At 42.9% G+C, this 15,129-nt stretch overlaps 1 protein-coding gene across 1 annotated transcript in view; it reads right to left on the reverse strand.

Moving 5' to 3' along the window:
- SIL1 (SIL1 nucleotide exchange factor) overlaps positions 1 to 15,129 on the reverse strand; it is a 257,546-nt gene that overhangs the window by 76,701 nt on the left and 165,716 nt on the right. The window contains exons 6-7 of the mRNA XM_039485336.1: positions 10,478 to 10,669; positions 4,369 to 4,490 (exon numbers count right to left, since the gene is read on the reverse strand). Coding sequence (XP_039341270.1) covers positions 4,369 to 4,490; positions 10,478 to 10,669 — 314 coding nt within the window. The remainder of the gene's footprint in view (positions 1 to 4,368; positions 4,491 to 10,477; positions 10,670 to 15,129) is intronic.

The raw sequence follows: 15,129 nt of genomic DNA on the forward strand, positions 1-15,129 counted from the left end.
CTCCTGATGATTCCTCAGCTATTTCTCACTGCAGGAAGAAACAGGAGAAAGCAGCCTAATTAACTGATACCCCATATATCTCCTAGTTCTTATTGTGCTAGGTGCAGCTTCAGCTACCTTCAGGAGAAGGTGTAAGAAAGGAACGAAGCCACACAGAGGAGAGGAAGGAGGAAAACATCTGAGAAAAATACTGGAATGAGGAATACCTCAGGAGAGGGGGAGATTCCCACAAAGCTGTCAGAGAGGAAACAGGCAAAAAAATGTTGGATGTGGGGAGTAGGCCTACTGGGCCAAACACACCGAGAACACTGTGCTTTCCCAAACATAAATGGGTGATTTATTTCTAGGTATTTTGGATATGGAGTCAGTGTGTCCCAGAGAACATGACTGGGAGTCAGGAGATGTGGGTTCTAATCCTGGCTCTCTCAATGCCTTGCTGTGTGGCCTTGGGCCAGTCACTTCTTTGTGTCAGTTTGCTTGTCTGTAAAATGGAGACAATGACATTTACTTTGAGACTTATGGGGAAAAGCATTATATAAATGTTTGCTATTATCACTCCTCTCCTAAACTACTGTGTCAAACTGCTATGCATTGTTAAACATCTGCTGTACTACATCCCAGATGTGGCTGCATTTCAGCAGTGGATGATTATCAGCTGGTTAAGTCTGTAAAGCTCTTTGGGATCCCTTGGGATGAAATATGCACTGTACATTGAAAATAGTTTATTTTCCACACTGTTTATGAAAATGCCTTTATTACAAATATTTAATTTAAAAAATTACCAAATGTGAAAAACATGTTTTCTGATGTAAATCTTTTAAAGATTGAGATACTACACACAACTATTATTTTTGTACTTTTATCTCTGATATCGTGAAACACATAGATACAATTTGTCCATGGCCTTCCCTGTACTTGATTTACACAACGAGGAATTTTACGGGCTGTAAATAGTCTCAGGACATCAGAAGACTTCTCTCATTGGAAATATTCTTAGCTTAATATAGCTCCTCTTTGCATAAAACATTAACATTTTTGTGATGTTTAGGACCCAATGGTGTGAATCCTGATTACCTTCGGGTTCTAACACACTGTCAGTCTGATGGTACTCCAGCGTACAATCAAAAGTATGCAGAAGCTTTTTCCATACAGTACTTTTACTTGCTTCCAGAATGCTAAATCTTAATACTTTATATTTATATATATTTAAATTTTAGCAGCACCGGATAAATGTTAACATGCTTTTATGCTAATGCAATCACTGACAATCCAGAGAATGTTGTGTATTGGCATATACTGTTAGTGAATTATGGATACTTAAATGTACGATAGGCACAAGCCTAACAATTATTTTTGTTAGTGTATTTAACTTTTATTTGCAATCACAGCACTTGAGAATTGTTTAAAATCAACTTTACTTCGGCAAACTCCTGAACAGAAAACATTTTGTTGATGTTTTAAAACAGCAAGACCGTGAAAAGTTGCAGTAGTTACAATACTGGTACCATTTAAAGGGATCTAACCACACTGAACAACATTTGATGTGATCACAGACTAGGTGGCTAAGACCAGTTTTTCAGAACCTCAAAACTAACGACTTAGAAGAAAAAACAATGGATGAACTCTTGCATTCCTCCATAACAACTCTCTCCTCTCAACCACACAACTTGATTAGTACATAAGTAGGATTAGACTTGTAAAAAAAACCTTGTCCATATATATAAAAACAACATGTGTAGTAAGGGGAATAGAACCCGCAACCCTCTACTTCAAAAACACAAGCTTGCAGCACAAAGCTACTGTAACCCAGCCACTAGAGGGCAGTCTCTTTCTCTCTCACACACATATACTTAGTTTTGACAATACAAAAATAACAGTCTCCAGTAAAAGATAACAGTAAGCTGAGCAAGCGATTTTCAAGAACTCACTGACAGCAAAATATCACTACGTCAAAGGTATGCAAGTTTGTGGTTTTGCTGCACCTCTTGGGGAAGTGGCAACATCATTCTGAATAAATCTGAATATATTTGGAAAAAGCATACTTTTCTGGGCCGTGGGAAGGGGTTGGAGAAATCCAGATCCTTGGCTCAGATGGACTCCTCTCAGCACTGACAACAGAGCATTAAATGGGAGCAGAACAACAATGGAATAAGCACACAGTAAGATAGCATCCATGGCCTCTGCTCTTCCCTTCCACAAGGGGCTCTGACCCATGGTTTTCAAGGACAAACCAAGTTTCAAGAAAATCAGTGCTACAGCTACAAGCATAGTTGAGAGCTCTTTTCATTTAGAGTATCACCAGGTTCAATCATCAGCGAGATTGAGGGTCTGTTACCACCTAATTATTAAGGCCAGCCATTCTGACTTCATGAATTACAAGAGTCCTAGACCACTGTGATATCAGAGACAACTCACCCAATCACCACCCTTATTCTACTGCTAATGTGCATGCAACAAATTCATTGGTTGTATGAAGGAGACTGCACAGAAGGCGGATTATCTTCACCTAACTGCCACACCCATGCAACAATACAGGCTTAATACATAATAACAATAGTAATAATAATCTTGATTTAGAAAAAAAAACAATGCAAAAAAAAAAAAGTGTTGAGTGAAGTACTCTGAATGTCCAGGGAAGTTTAAAAGGGAACACAAAATAAGCACTTAGATAATTTACAAGCAAATAAATTAACCAGATATCACAAACTAAACATGTCAGCATGTAAATATCTATTTAATAAGAAAGTTTAAGCACAGCCAGGTAAAAAGAATAAAAAGTTCCTCAAATATGGGAACGAAGGAATGAGACAGTACATCATCTGAACCACTGAAGGTTACCATCTGTCATAAAGCTCTTTAAAAAAAAAATTAAATGTTTGCAAGAACAGTACTTTAGTACCATATCTGAGAAAGATATACTTCTTCCCCACAACAGGCATTTGTAATTTAGTCAGAAAAAATATACATGCATTAGTGAACAATCATTAATTTCTTGTGTCATGACTGTGTTGCTTTAGCTTTCTCAGGGAAGATGTGGTTTAAAATTTTTCCCTTTATATTTCCAGTTGCCCTTAAATGTTTCCAAATTCCCTACATTGCATCTATGACAGATGTAAAAACAACAAGGTGTCTGGTGGCACCTTAAAGACCAACAGATTTATTTGGGCATAATAAATAAATCTGTTAGTCTTTAAGGTGCCACCGGACACCTTGTTGTTTTTGTGGATAAGACTATCACGGCTACCCCCTGATATATGACAGATGTAAAACTTACAATTAAGTTTCTACACATTAGCAGAAAGTCCAATAAAGCCACTAACGATGTAGTTTTAAATGGTTCTCTAAATGATCAGAATATAGAGCAGGGATTGCATTTCGGTTCTGAGAGAGTGTCTGACAAAGAAACCAGCCTATCACATAAATTCATTTTGAGTTTAGAATTTTTTTTTAGCTTACTTGGCACATCTCACTGAGACTAAAAATTCAAGCTTGGTCTGAAAACTGTGAGATGGATCATGAGCTGGTGTAAATCAGTATAACTTCACTGAAGTCAATGGAGTATGCCAATTCACACGAGCTGAGGATCTGGCCCACTGTATGTAAGCCTCTAAAAGAAATGCTAGCTTTTATAGAATAAAAAATGACACAATTCACAATGATGTAAAGTGTGACTATATTTCAAGGCATAAGAACAAGCAGGCTTTTTAAAAAAGGTTTCTGGCTTTCAGCCCTCTCTCTGTGTTCCTTGACTTCTCTGTGTTTATTATTCACATTCACCCCTTCCCCACCACACTGACTATAAAAGCTTTTAAAACAAAAACCAACATTCAAACCCAACCTGGCAACATTCCTACAATTTGAAGCACTTTAGAACACAGTGTAACATGAGGAAAAATGGATTCCTTTCCATGATAGCCATCTTTAAGTGAATTATAAACACCTTTCCGATCAGCCCATTGTCTATTCAGTTTCTTGCCATCAATTCCAATGCAAGTTTAGCCTTTACATGTTAGGAATTACACGTGCATTTCAATGGCAAAATTAGGCCCCTGGATTCAGAACCTTGACTTGTGTTCTCCCAGAAGACTAAAGTGTATCTGATGTCACAATCTCACTATTTAAAAATGAACTGTTCCCTGGAGAAGAGAAGAAGAAAAAAGACAAAGGGAGGGAGAAGAGAAGGGAAATCTCTGTAGTGTCACATTTCCACTAGCCTTGGAATTTTTCATGTGTACCAGATAGGATAAAATACCCATCTCTTCAGAAAGGTGAAGAAAAGTATCTTGACTGTCTGATCTTTTAAAAAGTATTCTTTCCCATTCATCCTCCCCCACCCCTATTCGCAGTGAGCACACACGCACTGCTCACCTAGATAGTGCAGCTCCCAGGACAAAGGCAGCATGTTCCTTTAGCACAGGCTCGGTGCTGTTTAGTCCATTAATCACAAGCTGAAGTCCACCCAAGGAAAGAAAGTCTTTTGCATTGTCCACCTATGAATGAATAGATTCCACACTAATGTAAAACTTAACATGCATCACTTGGGTTCCCATCAAGTTTTCAAGCAGAGTAAATTAGAACAACATAACATCTAAATCAATTTGATCCTTTCCAAATCTATCTTGAATTTTGTTTTGAAAGCTTCTTAAAATTAAAGAAAAAATCATGGCTCATAAATCATACACTGCTCCCTGTGAGCATCACATTCCACACTTCCAGAAACAATATACGCTGACAGGTGGCTATTATCAAATATACAACGCATCACTGAGAATTCAAATAATTTGATTAGCTATCAAAACTTTCCCCTGACACATGTGTTGTTAACTCAGGGAACCTGACACTGTCAAAACAAAGTAAATTCTCACTTATTCTCACTCTAGAAGGCCATTATTGGGAACAGAGGGAATTGTATGTTATACATACACACAAAGTGAGCTGTAATTGGCAGGCTTGAAGTATTAGAAATAATTGTCAAGCAGCCCGTCAGCAGCAGCAATAATGCACTAACTTCACATTCTAAGCTTCTGGTTAAAGCAACAGATGGACAAACTATTTCTGACATTCTACATTAATATAGTGCAAGGTACTGTGTTAACCTGAAAGGCAGAAGCCAAGCTTGAATTAATGGAGGCTAGCAAGAAACTTTTCTTGAATGCAGGTTATCCTGTAAGTGCCTGCTGCAGGGTTTCTTGTGCCTTCCTCTGAAGCAGCCAATACTGGGCTGATCACTCAGAGAGGATTCCAGAGTAGATGAACCAGTGGTCTGATAATCTATGGTCTAATATTCTTACATTCATCTGCTGCACTTTGACTTGAAACAGATTTTGGGCTATCACAGAGGAAAAGGAGGGAAAAATAAATCTGAATCAACACTAGAAAAGTGCCTGCAAGTAGTTTGCAATTGTTACCTAAAGGGAAAGTCTCAAGTAGTTCAGGCTTATTTAGTGCAAAGTTGAGTGCTTGTAAATTTAAAAGAATGATTTTTCAAAAATCTACTAGAGAGAGTAGTCTTCAAGGAATTTTCAAAATTGTTTTGTATATTCATGGAACTTTTTGTTGTTAGAATTCCCACCATTCCCATTTGGTGATGGAGATAGAAACACTGAAAAACAACAAAAAAATAGACTGTTGGGTCGACAAGGTAAAACTGATCATTTCAGGTTCCCTGCCTAAGCTGACTGAAGTGCTAAAAGTAACAAAATACTCCAAATAGAGTACAGAGTTAGCAGATTAGTTTCAGATTTAATAATCTAGATTTTTGTCCCTTTAACAAAATTGGTTATGGGTCAAATACTTCAGCAAGATCCTAATCATACAGTCACTGATTCATGTGCTTAATATAAGCCGTGCCATTGACTTCACTGCCTAAATCAGGGGTAGGCAACCTGCGGCACGTGAGCTGATTTTCAGTGGCACTCACACTGCCCGGGTCCTGGTCACCGGTCCAGGGGGCTCTGTATTTTAATTTAATTTAATTTTAAATGAAGCTTCTTAAACATTTTAAAAACCTTATTTACTGTACATACAACAATAGTTTAGTTATATATTATAGACTTATAGAAAGAGACCTTCTAAAAATGTTAAAATGTATTACTGGCACGCGAAACCTTAAATTAGAGCGAATAAATGAAGACTTGGCACACCACTGCTGAAAGGTTACCAACCCCGGCCTAAATCCTACTGAATCAGGGCTTAGGTTTATATGCATTATCTATAATTCATTATGAGGTGGTACCCAACATTCATTTGGCAATTTACCCTCCTCAGTAAGAATCAATGGTACCTTGGAGTCCAGTTGTGAGATCATTTATCTTTTGCAGCAACAGTTTTTTCCTAAATCCTTTTGGATCACATTCTTCTAACTCTTCTATAAACCTGACCTCATGTATCTCCTTGCCTTTCCCTGAGTCAACCCTTCTTTAGAGTTATCTTATCTATGCAATATAAATCTAATCTAATCGCCTTGATTATGCCCAATCACCGTAATATTTAACAATATTTGAAACTAGAAATATCAAGTCTCTCTCAGTCTGTAGGAGCAATAGATTGGTTAGTTTACACTTTGCAGATATGTCTATATAAAGAGCTTAATGAGGGAAAGCCAATTCAAAAACCATGAGTTTTGCATTTAGTACTGATCGCAGTGAGGTCAGTCGTCATTCTGCTCTCACCTGGAAGCGAGTCCCATAGTCTAGCTCCAGTTCCTGTGAAAGGTCTCCCAGTCACAAGACTGGAGTATAAATTGTAAAAACGAAATAAAAACTTTTTAAAAAAATGTTTTAACCGTATTTTGTTTCTCGGCATCTGTTGTGAAAACTGAAACTCCTCACATTCTTTGTTTTTTCTTTTATTTTTTATTTTTTAAAGCACATAAGCATTAACCCAGGGGTTCTCAAACTGGGGGTCAGGACCCCTCATTGGGTCACAAGGTTATTACATGGGGAGTCACGAGCTGTCAACCTCCACCCTAAACCCTGCTTTGCCTCCAGCATTTATAATGGTGTTAAATATATAAAAAAGTGTTTTTAATTTATAAGGGGGGGGGGCGTCATACTCAGAGGCTTGGTATGTGAAAGGGGTCACCAGTAAAAAAGTTTGAGAGCCACTGCATGAACTTCCCTGAGGAGCTGGGAATGCTTTGCTGAGCAACATATGCAGTGTTGTTATAGCAAATGCTTAGCTCCAGCCCATTGAAAACAGCAGAGAAGAAAGCCCAAGATCAAATGAGCACTCATTCAAGGAAGCATGCGGCCGAGGTGGGGGTATGGGAGACAAGTAAATTGACAGCAGCCACAGAGGGAGCAGCTTTAAATTGGGAGAGAGAGAGAGAAAATGGGGAGAGAGGAGATATTAGAAACGAGAGAAAAGAAGACTGTCAATAAGACAGAGAGAAGAGGAACTGAACACCGTGAAATCGTGTTGCAGTTCTGAAGGGGAAAGGAAGAAAAAGACAAGGAAAGAAGAGTAAATAATCAGAGAGAAAAATGAGACCGCAAACTATGAAAAGGGGCCTGGGCTCTGTGTGCACTGGGGTGTAAACAATCTGGGCTCTGTTTATAAATGAGTTACGCTCTGTTTTCTTTATACTTGCTTTGTTTTTTGCATGTTACAGATAACAGCACAGCCTTCTCTGTCTCTCCACAGCTGCCCCAAACACACTAAGCTGAATCCTGATTAGCATAGGAGCCAGCTGATTCTGGCAAAGTAAGAGCTGGAGAAGACCTGTGACCCTGAGCTGATTCTCTGTGAAAGATCAAGTTGGGTAAGTCTCCCAGTCCAGTCCCTGACCCCTTACCACTGCTTCCTCCCCTGATTACATTGTTAAGGTTGAGCTCAACACATCCAGTGGCTTTTCTGCTAGATCCTGAGGGACCGATCACTGCTTATGTGCCAACAATCTGGAACTTCCCCATGACTTGCTCCTCAGAGCAGACAGTAATACTCTGCTAGGAAACCTCAGAGTACAAAAGATTTTCCACTCCAGGGCCTCCCATCAACAGTACACTTTGCATTCTGAGGACTGAGGAGCCAGTACAGGGTAGCACACAAGAACTTAACATTAGTGGTGCAGTAGGATCTAACTTGGAGGTTGAAAGACTTGCTGGGCCATCACCTTGTAAAGAAGATGGAATGGAGCCAACGTTTTTCCTCAATAGGTCTGTGTAGCCCTGGCTTCTTGCTTTCTACACTCTTCTGTAATGTCCTGTTAAGGATTGCTACTCAGATCAATCAGGCTGCATTGGTGTAACTGAGTCACAGGACAGAGAACTCCTGACTAATTCTTTTTTGTGTTATGCTCCCGGAGTGTATTTGGCTGCCCTTCAGTAATTACACTAAGCAAGTGTTGCTAAAGTTAATATTAAATAGAGATAACATCCAGGGGCAGGGCGCAGCACCAGCAAGGTTGCGGCAAATCAGCAGGCCTAGGGGGGGGCGGCTGGGGCGTGTGACTGCGCGGGCGGAGTGTGCGCGGGAGGAGAGCCGCGGCCGGGACGGACGATGACTGGCGGGGGGGCGGCTGGGGCCGCCGGGCTGCTCCTCCTCTGGGCATGGCCGCGCGCGCTGCGCAAGAGGCGGAGCCGGACCCGCGCGCCGCCCCGCGCCGCCCGCCGTCGGGTCTGTTCCGCGGGCTCTGTTCAGCTCCTCGGTGGAGCTGCGGCAGTCCTGGTCTCATCCGGGCTCCCGGTGGACTGGACCGCCCGCGCAACCGGGAGCCGGGGGAAGGGGGGGGGCGACGAGACGAGGAAGGAAGGGCGGCGCACACGCCGCTGCTGGGGGGGCCTATTTTTCTAGAGCCGCCCCTGCATCCAGGGTGCACTCAGTTAGCTGGAGGAAGAAAGAGGAGAAAGAATTATGTCTGCTGAAGGGCAGGTAATATTTCTTATCAGCTGCCTGTGGGGCATGGAGGGACTGCCCATAAAACTGCAGCTATCCTCCATTCATATTCCAGCTTCCCCTCCATTTTCTCTCTTCTAGTAGTTCAGAGTCCCACCTGTTCGTGTTTGGGTATGATTCCCTTCGCCACTCTGACAGAACAGGAAGCAGTGAGCACTTACCATCTACACTAGCATTTCTGAATCGCAGGGATTGAACTTGGTTCCCCCCCAGTCCTGGAGTGTATATAACCAGCCATTAGGGCATTGGCAGTCCAAGTTTATTCTTTGAGTAAGTCAGGTGCAAATGGCAGCAAAAGTATTGCAAGGAAAGAGTGTGCCAAGGTTTGCCACTCTGTGAATGTCTGTGAGAAAGATTCAGTATGGGAATAGGAGATGAAAAGCTCTGGAAATAATACTTTAAAGAGATTTTTCTTTTGCAGGAAGCTTGGCAGATGGACTTTGCTTCTCATCAGACCATTTTTTTCTAGCTTCCCCCCAAAACTGTTTTTTAAATGCATTTCATGCTAGTGAAAGGTGCCAGATTAACATCTCTGGAGACTGAACTCCCCAGAGAAGGTTCAGCACTGAGAACAGCAGTGGAAGCTTCCCCATATTTGCCTCTGTCAATCTGCTTCAAACTAAACGTGACAGAACCACATCTGCATGTGATATAAGAGGGTACTTTTCTCTACATTCTGTCCTCGGTCTCTGCACTGAGATTGCACACAGGAAAGCAAATAGATGCTGAAAATGATATTTGGGACATGGGCATCTGTTTACTGGGAACTGAAACTCATTTCACCTACCATCAGACAGCTGTTTGGTGGCCAAAAAATTCTGGTCACTTGTGGGCCCAGATTTGAGAGGTTCTATATCCCATTTCTAAGTCGTTCTGAGCTAAAAGATGGGCTTTCTGTATGTGTGCGCACATGCCTGGGTTATCTTTCTTGATATAGTGGCTTTCTGTATGGGGAAGTGTGAGGAGAGATAATCATGAAGGGTTACACACATAGGGTGACCAGATAGCAAGTATGAAAAAAATTGGGACACTTCTTTTTTCTGTAGTGGTATAGTTGTGTATATAAAAGACAAAGCCCCTCATATCAGGATAGTCTCGATAATACCAGAATATTTGGCCACCCTAGTCACACAGGACAACAGATGCCTTTCATGTAATAATAGAAGAATAATATTTTTATGTATATTTATAAAGTACCCATCCCTGTACCCTGCAAGGCATTCAGGGCACTGACTAATAACTTCAACAATAAAAATATACACACAAATGGCAAATAAAACCCATCTTCAACCACCACATGCAAAAAGACTGATACATACAGTGGGCTGAGAGCACATCGCAAATTGCGAAAACTTGGCCTCTAGGTAAATAGCGATTATATTTTATCAGTTTAAAATAATAATGTATTAGAAATGCAGATATAAAATAAGTCCTGCAGTGGTCCTGTGAAATCACTTATTGTCCTTGGACTGCCATAATTAATTTGTATTATCTGATACTGAAAAGAAGAATAAAACCGCATTTATGATACCATATTCCCTGGATTTTACACAGCAGCTGTTAATTTTTTTTGTTACCTCACCTGATGAACATAATACTCAAGGTCGTATAGTGCTGCTACTTTTTCATCCAGAGTAGAAGTAGAGCTGTTGAATTTGTTGATTAATTTAACCATAACTTCCAAATCAGTTTCTATCTTCATGTTGAGTTCTTCGAACTCCTTCTTCAGCTCTTCTATGGGACGAAACCTTTGTCTCACATCTTCCAGATTAGCCTTAGAAACGAGAGAAGTAAAACCAAAGGAAATACAGATGATAAAACAGTGGATTGGGGAGTACATCATCCTAAAGGTACACCCCAGCCTACAGACAACTTAAAAGTGGAATTTAACCTTCAGTGAGTTTGAAAGCCTTGATTTAGAGATTTAGGGACAGATTTTTAAGGTATTTAGGCACCTAAAGATGCAAATAGGCACTCAGTGTAATTTTTAAAAGTGTATAGATACCTAACTCCAACTGAAATCAGGGGGGAATTTGAGCTTTTGAAAATTCCACTAAGTTTCTATCTGCATCTTTGGGTGCCTAAATACCTTTAGATACTAATATAAAGAGAGAAGAAATTACCTCATAGCTTTGTCTGCACCTACCATTCTATATCATCTCTTTATCCCCTTCCTACACACCATTCAAGATTAAGCAAAATACAAAAGCATTACTCCTTGATATGCCATAAGGCTAAAAGTGCCACAATACTTAAGTCCATTCAATACTATCATCATCGTCATCTTGTCACATTTTTATACAGTGTCTTTCATCCCAAAGGCTCCCAAATGACAAATTCCAGAATCACTTCACCAACCACTAAAATGCAGTCACTTAGCATATGCTCAGGAAGGCAGCAGCTATTTAAGAGCATCCAGCAATCTTGCATAACAGTTTAGGACAGGAAATAGAGAGTATTGTATCTGACAGAAACATCAAGGTAATTCCCTAAACTAAATTTGGGCTGGCTGCTGTGATGAAGGCCCTGACTCCTTAAACTCACTTTTAAAAATGGCTAAGAATGTGTTAAATACTCAGTCTGGTGATGTGACAGTGCAATACAACTCTATTTTATATATTTTATATTTTATACTGCTTGCATCCGAAGAAGTGGGTATTCACCCACGAAAGCTCATGCTGCAAAACGTCTGTTAGTCTATAAGGTGCCACAGGATTCTTTGCTGCTTCTACAGAACCAGACTAACACGGCTACCCCTCTGATATCTATTTTATATAGTATCTCTCATACAAACAATACCCTATATAGTTTTGCAGAGTTCAGTAACAGCGGAGCGTGAGAATATAAAAGTTCATGTGGAAGGTAAGAAAGAAGAGATACTTTCAGCTGAGATACGAAAGGAGATGAGAAGTTAACAAGGTGGAGAGACTCAGGGTATGGCTACACTGGCGATTTGCAGCGCTGGAAAGCCTCCACCAGCGCTGCAATTAGTAAGTGGCCACACCTGCAGGGCACTTCCAGCGCTGCAACTCCCTGGCTGCAGCGCTGGCCGTACACCTCACTCGGCATGGGGAATAAGGATTCCAGCGCTGGTGCTGCAGCGCTGGTCATCAAGTGTGGCCACACACCAGCGCTGTGATTGGCTTCCAGGGTATAAGGTGTATCCCAGAATGCCTGTTCAGCCACTCTGCTCATCAGGTCAGACTCTACTGCCCTGGCCTCAGGTGACCCGCCCTTTAAATGCCCCGGGAATTTTAAAAATCCCCTTCCTGTTTGCTCAGCCAGGTGTGGAGTGCAATCAGTGAATCTTTACAGGTGACCATGCCTCCACGTGGCAAACGAGCCCCAGCATGGAGCAATGGCGAGCTGATGGACCTCATCAGTGTTTGGGGGGAGGAATCTGTGCAGGCACAGCTGCGCTCTAGCCGTAAGAATTATGATACCTTTGCCCAGGTATCAAGAGCCATGCTGGAAAGGGGCCATGAGCGTGACGCACTGCAGTGCAGGGTTAAAGTAAAGGAGCTGCGGAGTGCCTATTGCAAAGCACGTGAGGGGAACCGCAGATCCGGCGCTGCCCCCACGACCTGTCGGTTTTACAAGGAGCTGGATGCGATTTATGGGGGTGACCCCTCTGTAAATCCAAGGACCACGATGGACAGTTCAGAGCCGGTAGAGGAGGGGGAGGGGGAGGCAGACAGTGAGGCTACTGTGGTGGGGGAAGACACCCCGGAGTCCCAGGAGGCATGCAGTCAGGAGCTCTTCTCAAGCCAGGAGGAAGCTAGCCAGTCGCAGCCCCTGGGGCTTGGTGCAGAAGAATCACAGGAGCAGGTCCCAGGTAAGCAGCTTTTATTGCAATGCAAAGGTTTTGGGAGAGGAGGGGGGGTGGTATGGCTGCATGCCTGCATGCCTAGACATGGAATATCCCATTGATGTGGTCTATCACGTCGTGGTAATCTGCCTCTGTAATCTCTTCAAAAGTTTCTGCAAGAGCATAGGCAATTCGCGTGACCAAGTTTAAAGGGAGAGCCAGTGTGGTCCCTGTCCCAGTCAGGCTAACGCGTCCGCGCCACTGTTCCAGGAGGGGTGGGGGAACCATGGATGAACACAGGCAAGCTGCGTAGGGGCCAGGGCGGAATCCGCATTGTTGTAGGAGACCCTCCCTTGCTTCATTGTTGTAGGAGACCCTCCCTTGCTTCTTTGGTAACCCGCAGCAGGGAGATATCTTCAAGTATGAACTCCTGTGGGAAATGGAGGGAGTGTTTCAGTGCTGCTTTCCCCAAGTGCTGCTTGCTGCCTGCCTTTAACAAAGCCCAAAAACAGGCACTGTACCCATGAAGCAAAAAGCACCCTGCCCAAGCAAACCGCGGCAGGAACCCCAGGGTTAATTCCTGAGGGACATGGCAGTGCTGCTTTCCCCAAGTGCTGCTTGCTGCCTGCCTTTAACGAAGCCCAAAAACAGGCACTGTACCTACCCATGAAGCAAAAAGCACCCTGCCCAAGCAAACCGCGGCAGGAACCCCAGGGTTAATTCCTGAGGGACATGGCAGTGCTGCTTGCTGCCTGCCTTTAACAAAGCCCCAAAACAGGCACTGTACCCATGAAGCAAAAAGCACCCTGCCCAAGCATAACGCGGCAGGAACCCCAGGGTTAATTCCTGAGGGACATGGCAGTGCTGCTTTTCCCAAGTGCTGCTTGCTGCCTACCTTTAACAAAGCCCAAAAACAGGCACTGTACCCATGAAGCAAAAAGCACCCTGCCCAAGCAAACCGCGGCAGGAACCCCAGAGTTAATTCCTGAGGGACATGGAGGTTTTATTGACTACTACCCTAACTTACCATTTCTGGGAGGCTGTGAATTCTCTAGCTGTGTTTGAAATGTCTGAGGAATGCTACAGTGTGAGACTTGAAACTAACTTCAGATTATACACAATGCAGGCTCTATTAAAATGTATCATTTGCTGATTTTTTACAGTGTCCTTGACTAGTCCTGGTCCGGTGTTATCAGTGACTGAAAGAAAGCTTCAGAACCTGAGGAGGAAGCCTAACAAAAGCAAAGAAGATTTGGTGAAGGCAGTTATGAACCAGTGTGCAACAGAGAATAAAACTGCGCAGGAATGGAGAAAAAAGATGCAGCACTGGAAGGAAACAGAAAGCAGGAGAAAGGCGTTGACGCTGAAGAAAACCACGAGGCAGCTTATAAACCTCATAGCGCGCCAAACAGACTGTATGCAGTCACTGGTAGCAATGCAGGCAGAGCACTACCGTGCCAAACCCCCACCCTCCCAAACCTCTTTCCCCTATGCACCAATGTCAGCTCCAAGTCCCGTTCCCCAGCATCCAGATTCTTACCTACACCATCACCAGCTGCCCCCGACACCTGTACGGTCACCTATGAGCCCAGAGAACTACGACCCTTACCCTCTGCACTCAACCCCCATCACCATGCAACAGTACAATCCTGAGGTGCACAACAGCGCTCCTGGCAGTACATATGCAAACCTATGAATGTACAGTTCAACAACCAACCCCCCTGCCCGTTTATTTGCTTTTTTTAAATAAATGATTTCTTTGATTATGAAACAGTTTTTATTATTGCATAAAGTGAAAGATAACAAACCCCAAGGAAAACATAGGTAACAAACAGCAAGGAAAACACAGGCACTTAAAAGCACTGTAACCAGTGCACGTCACTCCTGGTCAAGGCAAAAAACATTACTGTTGGCTTTCAGCCTCAAATTCCTCCCTCAAGGCATCCCTAATCCTTGTTGCCCTGTGGTGGGCGTCTCTAGTAGCCCTGCTGTCTGGCTGTGCAAATTCAGCCTCCAGGACTTGCACCTCGTTGGTCCATGCCTGGCTGAATGTTTCACCCTTCCCTTCACAAATATTATGGAGGGTACAGCACGCGGATATAACCGCAGGGATGCTGCTTTCCCCCAAGTCTAGCTTCCCATAAAGGGCTCTCCAGCGCCCCTTTAAACGGCCGAAAGCACACTCCACTGTCATTCGGCACCGGCTCAGCCTGTAGTTGAAACGGTCCTGGCTCCTGTCCAGCTTCCCTGTATAGGGTTTCATGAGCCAAGGCATTAATGGGTAAGCGGGGTCCCCAAGGATCACAATGGGCATTTCAACGTCCCCTACTGTGATCATTCGGTCTGGGAAAAATGTCCCTTCCTGCATCTTCCTGAACAGGCCACTGTTCCGAAAGATGCGTACATCATGCACCTTTCCAGGCCAG

The sequence above is a fragment of the Mauremys reevesii genome, linkage group 8, assembly GCF_016161935.1.
Source record: "Mauremys reevesii isolate NIE-2019 linkage group 8, ASM1616193v1, whole genome shotgun sequence".
NCBI classification, from domain to species: Eukaryota; Metazoa; Chordata; order Testudines; family Geoemydidae; genus Mauremys; species Mauremys reevesii.